General features: G+C 41.4%; 1 protein-coding gene across 1 annotated transcript; it reads right to left on the bottom strand.

Annotated features, from left to right (window-relative positions):
* Nucleotides 1–3864: 3864 nt before the first annotated feature.
* panx1b (pannexin 1b) lies at nucleotides 3865–8027 on the bottom strand (the record flags this gene model as incomplete). The annotated part of the gene is made up of 6 exons (XM_080838711.1): nucleotides 3865–3950; nucleotides 4467–4632; nucleotides 4948–5464; nucleotides 5847–6049; nucleotides 6396–6535; nucleotides 7847–8027. 6 exons carry the CDS (start codon nucleotides 8025–8027, stop codon nucleotides 3865–3867), a joined length of 1293 nt encoding a protein of 430 aa, XP_080694837.1.
* Nucleotides 8028–9175: the final 1148 nt, after the last annotated feature.

Genomic DNA, 9175 nt, shown 5'->3' with positions numbered 1-9175 from the left:
AAAAGACAGGTTTGCCATTTTGAGGGAATATATAACATAAGGTAACATTTCATGGCACAACAACCATTATCCTTGATCACTGTTGCCACTTTACCCTTCAACACTATAAAAACAGCGTCTTCTTTTCACATCCTGAGCTCATGGGCCCCTGGGCCTGGTAGGCCCGTTCGTTAATCCATCCCTGCTAACACACACACGCACACTCACACACTCAGGCTAAACGCAAACACCAAGAAGAGACTCACATACACACAGTTAATCTGAAAAAGCTATTTCATGTCTTGCTTAAATTAACCAGATGCTACAGCAGTGCTGTTGAGCCTGATGGATCAGCAAGAGCATCCCTACAGCCAAAGACCTGTCACAGACACAGATGCACCTCAATTAAGTTAGGATCAGATTTCTGTGGCACAGCTTGCCTTGACAGTTCGCATCCTGAATTGATGAATTGCCCTTTGGCGAATCTTGACTTGACACTTGAGACAAAAAAGGCTGTGTGGTGGAAGGGTAAGTAGGCAAAACAGAGGGAGAGGTAGAAGAGGCCAAGGCGCCCACACAGCGCTGCGTGTTCAGTTCTGTCCAAGGGGGGTTTCCTGTGTTTACATATCTTATTTTGTATTTTTCCCTTGTGCTATCCATACTTATAAAACAATCTTGTCTTTCTTTTCTGTATTGCAATGACATGGACAGTCAACAAATAACAGACCAAACAGTAAGAGCATAAATGTGAATCCTGTCCAATCTCTTGCAATCAATCTTTCACATACAGATAATTTTGTACTGTTGAAATGGATACATGCCACACAGAAAAAGTGCAATCATTGTCATCAAAACCTTAACCATCAGAAAATACTAACAGAGTACACTGTTTTGTCTTGACATTCTGAGAGCACTGGCATGTTTTTTCAGACTTAACTTTTGAGAAGGTTTTTGCAGGTAATCCATTGTGTGGTGCTGTGTAATGAATTGTTGCATACCCAGGAGACACAGAGATGAGAGTCTGGGATGCTGGGCCAACTTCAGTGAGATGAAAAGAGCATGTTGGGAAATGTAATTGGTGATCAAAAAAGAGTTGGAGACGTATTCATGTTGAATGGACCGATCATCATTGCATAAGAGGGAGGCAAAGAGGGTTCCCTTGTGTGCCGACAGAGATCTTTGGAAAAAAAGAAGCAATCATCTGGCATCAAACACTGCGGCCTGAAAATATTCGTAGTTCTATCATTACATAATGAGGCAAAGTGGAATGGATGAACTCAGCCAATGTGTCTTAACTCTAGAGTGATTGAATGTACAAATAACGGAGGTACACTGAATGTCTGAAACCTACAGCATAACATATAACAAAAGGAACCTAGCCTGACAAAAATGAAATGATGAACAATAAATCACTAAATATGATAGCATCCCCATTAAGCGTGCTCCATTAAAGGTCTCATGGGAATGCGTTGCTTATAAACCCAAAGTGTGGTTGGCATCTAGAAAGAAATAGACAGAGAAAGAGGGACAGAAAGAGAGAGAGAGAGAGAGAGAGAGAGATGGCAGCCATACAGAATAACAGCACAATTATATTTGTTTGTTGTGCATTTCACATTGAGTGTGTGAGACTGCAGTGAATAAGGATCCACTCAGATTGATGTATTTATGGAAGATTCATGAGAGAACGAAGAGAGCCAGATAGAGAGAGGGAGATAGAGAGAGAGAGCAGAAAAGGCAGTAAACAGACAGATAAAAGAAAATAAGAGAAATGTCCTAAGGTTAGACAACCTGACCAATCAAAGCTAAGCTCTTTGTGATTATAATGCAGACCACGTCTGTCCCCCGTCTCTCCATCTCGTCTGTCCCTTGAGCCTCTTGCCATCAGACAGAAGAGAATCCACCGGTCTCACAAAGCCACACTGTTGAAGAGAGCGATTAACAGCAACACCAGTGCTGCTATTTATTCAGGCTTTGTCTTTTGTTTTTTTCTACACCATAATTATCATCAGATGCAATAGAGAGACATGTTTCGCCAGTTAGACATCCTCAGCGCCTGTATCGTGTCTGCAGCAATTATACGAAAAAGAAATCAGCCTAGGTCTTATGAATTGAAGATTTATTATTTTATAATTCTCTGAGTGTGCATCCTGATAACAAAACTGAATGCTAGCTAAAATAAAAAAAGATTCTCCTGAGAATAAGTGAAAACATGATCTACAGTATGTACGACTACCACAACCTTTCAGTATGTACTCATTCAACAAACACTTTTCACAGGAGTTAGACACAGGCGATACAACACAGTGCTTTGCTATAGAAAGAGTTTTCTTGTCAGTTAGGGACCAGTGATTTGCACCAAACCAATGACTTCATTTTTTTTTTGTCATTTAGCAGTGTAGCAGTCACTTCATGTGAGTCAGTTAGTAGTTCCTGATCCACCACATGCATGTATGCTTTGAATGCATCTGCCTTTAGATAAATAGCCAGATCATTTCTTGGTAAGTAAATGTCAATTATTAGTAAAAGACATGTATACTTTGTGTTTTTGCATCAGACAAAATGTTCACTAACATGCACAGTGCAGATATCATGCTAAATAAGTTCTTAATTGTTGGATGGTTAAAAGCATGTCTTTAAACTGCTTCATTACAATTACATTTTGGTTCCACATTCAATATTGTTGTGAAATGAATGACTTATATGACAAAAAAGATCAGTTAAAGGAGAACTCCAGTATTTTAAATCTCAACCCTATTTTCACATCTTTTACGAAGGACAAAAACAATCGAGAACGGTCCATTATTGAGTTAGGCAATAACTGGCAACAGCGAAATGGCTATACTATGTAATCCTCTGGGGCAACTATGTGCGTCAAAGTTATACCACAACAGGCTCAAAATGTTATTATATGTGTCAGACAACATGGAAAAGATCCATACAGAGAAAGACCTGTGTCTTTGTACCTCAGTAACCTTAAAGAAACTGTAGCAAATGATTGTTTCTAAAGCCATTAGTTTACCTTTCTCTTCTCCTGGTCCGGAAGACTTTATGAATGTAGACTGTAAACTCTGCAGATTATTTGTTGTGGTTTACTTTAACACAGATTTTTGCCCAAAAGGGTAACATTGTAAAATGGTGTTGAAGTTGCCGGTTATAGTGTTCTTGTCCCTCGTTTGGATGAGTTTAAATAATAATTAATATAAAAACATGTTTCAAAACACTCACATAGAAATGCCTGACAAACAACAGACCCCCCACTAAGGTAAGTCATACAGCCAGTTCTAAAGCATAAATAGTAATTTGCATCACATCTTAAAACAGGCTTCAGTAGCATTCACATTTTGTTATTCATATGACATCATACCCCTCCCCCAGTTTCTCCTCCTGCGATCTCCCTCTGCCTACCTGTCTCTCTCTCAAACACACTCACACACACAAAACTATTAGGATAATCATCATCATTGTCATTGTCTTAATCATCATCATATAAACATGTTCACATTTTGAAAATTTCAATCAGCAACATGTGTTTGCAGACTACAAGAAATGTGGTTTTTCTAAGGGAATGCATGCTGGCTAAGGACTTCAGACACCCAATGTACAATTCAAGTTTAGCAGAGAACTATTACAGTAAACATAATCAGTGCACATAACATAATTTGACTCACAAGCTCTCGCCCTTTCTCTCAGTTTGTACCTGTCTATCCAAATATTGACTGCCGCATTGAGTGGCAGCTGTCTGTAAATTCTAAGACTAACTAAACACCCTGTAAACAAGGTCTTCTCTACAAGTCTCCCTCTCTCGTGTACATGATATATACACAAAGTCACCCAAAGACAGATGGGTCCATGCATTTAGACAAGGTGTACTTTTTTTCTGAAGGCTCAGACAATCCGCTGACGCACTTCTCTGTTGCAGTCGCACGTCTTGCTTGTCCTCTCCCCATCAACCTGCAGCAAAGGTGAGGCGTCTAGATGAAGGAGAGATATGAGATGAAAAATCATTTCATCGCTCATTTTAATAAACAAAAACACTGAAACCTTGAGTACAGAAAAAAATAATCCATCCCACTCTTCCAACTTGATAAGGTAATCTTATGAAAGCTACTGAAGATTTACTATGGATAAGGATTAGCTGATTTACTGATTGGACACACACACACACACACACACACACACACACAACTAAACAAACACACACACACACACACTGCTAAATAGCCACAGCATTAGTAATAAATAGCCTTCCTGCAGCGGATCTGTGTTTGTGAAAATGATAATGTATTTTACCCAGATACTATGGAATTTGTTTGCAAAAACTGCTAAAAATTAATAAGTAGTAATTAGTAAAAAAGTGCACTGTGTTGTCTCTTGGTATAAAATGCACAGTATAAATAAAGTTTGATTTGATTTGATTTGATAGTAAAAGTGAAAAACAATTCCTGACATAACTGTCTGTTTATATGAACATGATAATGTCTCTTCACCTTTGAGCTCTTGTATGTCACTTCCCTCCTCTGGCTTCACTGACTGAGGTTTGCTGACAGAGGGCGTCTTGCCGTCCACCACGTCTGTCTTGACCTGTCCCAGCGATCTAAGGAGACACATGGTGTCAAACGCCTCCCCGCCCCCTTCCCGAAGCAGCTCTAACACCTGAGAGCAAACACAACACAACAAAAAAATATTGAACGTGCAAGTGTGCGGACACCCACACACATCCATACAAAGCCACACATGCACATCCAAATCATAATTATGTATCTGTGCGCTACTGTGGTTAGTCCCAAGGGCCAATGAACCTGTGAACTCAGGATTGGAAGTTACACATGCTAGCCAGGAAGTCATTAGCCACGGCCGTTAATTCATAGAAACAAAGAAAGAACATCTTTCAGCATATCACTCATGCAGCCTTCCAACTCTACATGATGGAGTTCTTCTAGCATATGACATCTAGAGCTCATATCTCACCTGCAAACACTTATACGACTTGAGCTCACTCAGGTTCTCCTCCAGGAAGAGCAGGTAGAGGCTGAGGTCGTCGTAGAAGGACGTGGCAAGGTCCAACGACCCGAATGCGGGCAGCATCTCGTAGGGCCGTAGGAAGTGCGCACCTTGGCGCATGGGTGCCACAGTGGCGTACACCACCGCGGGTGCCAGCAGCACGTAGACCACCAGGTTGATGTAGCTGAGGAGGCGGAAGACGCCCACGGCCACCAGCTTGCACTGCACAGCGGCGGGCAGGGCGCTGTCGTTGCCGCGCTGGCGCAGCACACCTGAGCGGATGTCGCAGGAGAACTCGTCGCTTCTGGCAGACGACGCCAGGCGGATGTAGTAGCCCAGGTAGAGGCTGGCCAGCAGCAGCGTGAGCAAGGTCAGCGCCCGGCACAGCACGTACTTCAGCACCAGGCCCCGACTGAAGCGCTTGGTCTTCAGGTACTGCTCAACCAGCGGGTACTTAAAACAGCTCTCAGTAAGATCCAGAGCCCTGAAGCAGTGATAAGGATAAGGATTGTGTGTATGATGATGGTAAGGAGGAGGAGGAACACAAGAGTTAATAACTTTAATAACTAACTTTAGAGATATTATTAATGATCCATGGCCATCCTATTATAACCTCTGATGAAAGATACTTAGCTAGTCGACAGTACCAATGAGGGTTTCTCAAAATATCACTTGGTAGAGCATTTCCATTGTGACAAAGACTCTACCAACTAAAGACTGACTTGTGATTGCAATAAAGGCAAATTCAATCCAGTCACTGAACATCAGTATTTTGGATACATTTAACTGAATCCTGCATAAATCATTAGTCAATCAGAATTGTCTTGCTTCATCACACCATTCTGTATTCTACGGGAGGTCTTTACCCATAGGTGTCTTCTGAAGACTCCTGCACTTCTAGGCCAGAGGCCCGGTTCTTGGCCAATCCGATGGCTCGGTTGTAGGTGCGATCTAGTTCCTCCATGATAAAGCTGAGGTCTGAGGAGAGGTGTGGTGCGGCCGTGAGGCGCCAGAACACAGAAGGAATGTACATGAGGATCGCCAGCAGCAACAGAATGTAGGGAAAGAACTGTGGGGAAAAACAGGATAAAAGAAAATGGGTAACATTTTACTTGAACCCTACTTCAAAAGACAATTTTTCATGGCATATGTCATTGTAATATATGTTGTAATAAATATTAATAATATAATAAATAATTGTCATAACTGTATGATGCTATGTCAGTTAAAGAACGTGACATTAAGCTGTTAAGGCATATAACATTCAGAGGGCTGTCATGTCAGATCAATTACATCAATTGTGTATGAAATCTGTCATGAAGCCGGGTCCCGGGAAGTGTTCTGGAAAATGCAGCACACAGGGGAAAGAAATGCCAAAGAATGGTTGATACGGGTTTAGGCATTGACTGACTTACCTTATGCAACCACAGAGGGGCGCTGCTGGTCCCATTTTCACCTGGTGGCTGATCCTGCACAGCCGCCCAGCAGTAAGAGTCTACATATGCTGCCTGGCGCCAAGAAAAGTTGGTTGGTGCAAAACAACTTATCTGCGTTCCTGTAGAAGAAAAAGCAAGTAAAAAAAAAAAAGCAAGAATACCATTTAATTTCAGAAATACTCTCTTTCTTATATTAAAGTGTAAATTCACCCCCAGCTGAATACCCTTGAGCTTAACTCCACTCACTGCATAGTTTTGAAAATTGCTGAAAGATGGGCAAGGGGCTGAGACGGGACAGAGAGTTTAAGATTGAGTGAGTGACAGACACTGGTGGGCATCTATTATCGACGTGTGAACGGAATTGATTTAGGGTACATTTCATGCTTAAGATTTTGTGATTGTTATCGGATTCTTACGCTTCTGTTTGGATTTACCATGGAATGTTGAGGACAGAATGTGTGCGTAATCCCATATAACGGCGTGCAATAATGTCCCACATAACGGATTTTGATGTCAATCTATTCTTTGGTGAGTAGGCAAGGTATAGAGTTGCATCATAGAACATAATCTGGTACATGGATGAACAACGGCTCAACTCAGACTCTTATGGCCTGGACCACTGTCGCCGTAGTGCATTGTGGGGACCGGGTAGTATGCTCTAATAGGCTACAGATAAACACAAGAACTAGCGGTACAGAGCCAACAAATGAAACGCGTTAAGAAATGTGTGTTACAAAAAGAGAAGTGGCACGGCGTCTACATTTCCCAGATGGTCAATTCAAAGGAATGCGAGGGAAATACGTGTAACTTTTAAGTAGGCTAGGTATGTCCTCAGTATTCGACGAACATTATTCGTCATCAGGAGACATAAATAACGTCCACGCGCTTCTTTAAGCCTGTAACAAACAAAGCCACGCTGATTCATTCTACAGCTCCATTATTTCAGGACTGTTATCATCAGGTGTTCTGTGTGAGATTCAACAGTTCGCCCACTTCTCTCAACCTCTTGCTCATGTAACACTGAATCGAGAAACAGTTATGCGCTAGTATACATATATGCTCTGAAACGACACTGAACGATGTTGCCTATTGTGTGCGTATTCTTCAGCCAGACATGCCGTTTAAAAAAATCATGCATTGTGGTTAACAATTGGCCACCAACAAAGCCTAAGTAAATTCTAGGTACAGCTCAGTGAAGTCACCCATTTATTGTGCTTTCTGTTTGTTTTTCATATGGAAAAAAAAGAAAATATCTAGTTTGTAGCTGGCTGATTGTGATGTCTGTTTTAGCATACTTTTGAAAGCCGTGGCTGTGAGGAATAGCCTACTTTCAGGCATTTCTTTCAGATATTTGTATCCTTCACTCTAGACTTGGTGGCATACTTTTCCCAGCAGTAACTGGTATTCGTTGGCATTTTAAATTTACTTACCGACGGACACCTCTTGAGCAAAAGCGAGAGATATTAGCAGTAAAGGGAGGCCAACAGCAATGAACGTGACTAGTTTATCCACCGCCAGGTCGAGCCGCACCCCTTTATACTTCGATTCGTTCTGTTCCTTTAATAAGAAGTCAGAAAACACATATTCCGTTGCGACGTGAGCAATAGCCATGGTTCCAGAAAACAGCCACCGGTGTGCAGGAATCCTGTGGTCAGTTCCGGTAAGGCAGGGTGTAGTGTCAGTTGCTCAGATAAACGACTTGTATGGTATCCTTTTGAACACTCACCAATACCATGGGACAAAGAACCAAGATAGCAAGCATATACCGGTCCACCAGGGGATTTTTGGTCGGCACCAAACCGGTGGTTTGCCACTTCTCGGGGCACCATCATCTTTAGTTCAACTCTGGGCTTGGCTAGTAAGTTAATAACATATGATATTTGCAAATCATGGATTTTTAAATCATATCCCTTGCACAGTCTATTGGCACAAAATAAGCCACCAAACAGAAGAATTCCATGGTAGTACAAGGCTCTCAAGGTGAAATGACTTGGTCGATTAAAAATGGTATGCACTGGTAACATCTGTTAAAAATGTTAAGGGGTTGGGGAAAATTAATAAGAAAAGTATGAATGAATAAAGAAAGAAATGTTTTAAAGCCAGTGGCAAAAAAGTTGGCCGTTTGTCTACCAGTGGGCCGACAGTGGTCCACTGGCCTTTTGCGGTCTCGGAAGTCAACAAGTAAAAGAGACTAGGAACAGTATCCTGAACAACAAATCTTCCCTCAGCCAGGTTATAGGCTGACTATATAAGTATACTGTACACACCAGACTTCTGTCACATTTATATTTGTAAAACAGATCAATCAATATCCTGACAAACAAGCAATATGTACATGCCTCAATGAGCTATTTGGCTGTCTCTCTTGGACTAAATCACTATTATGAACACATTCAGGCTAATCATAGAAAAAATGGAAAAAATGACACTGCCTTGCTACTGGAGAAGAACACACTGCGCTCCTCTATCATTTTGGGGTCAGTTGGCTTTCGCGTGGAGCTGTGTGGTCACCATTACTATACTATACTATACTATACCATTAGTTGCGCTTTGGCATAGGATAAGGGAAACAGACGTCCCTGTAAAATCGACCCACCCACCCAGGTCAAGAACACACTGCGCTCCTCTATCATTCTGGGATGTGTTCAAGTTAGAGAGAGCAGCATAATTAATAATAATAATAATTATTATTATTATTAATATTATTGTCTATATCACCTCACTTCTAATGATCCACAATATGAATTACATAACCTGAC

Source organism: Sprattus sprattus, assembly GCF_963457725.1.
Source record: "Sprattus sprattus genome assembly, chromosome: 1".
In the NCBI taxonomy this organism is placed as follows: Eukaryota; Metazoa; Chordata; class Actinopteri; order Clupeiformes; family Clupeidae; genus Sprattus; species Sprattus sprattus.
Note: the sequence above shows the minus strand (reverse complement) of the source record. Positions and strands in the feature narration are given on the sequence as shown.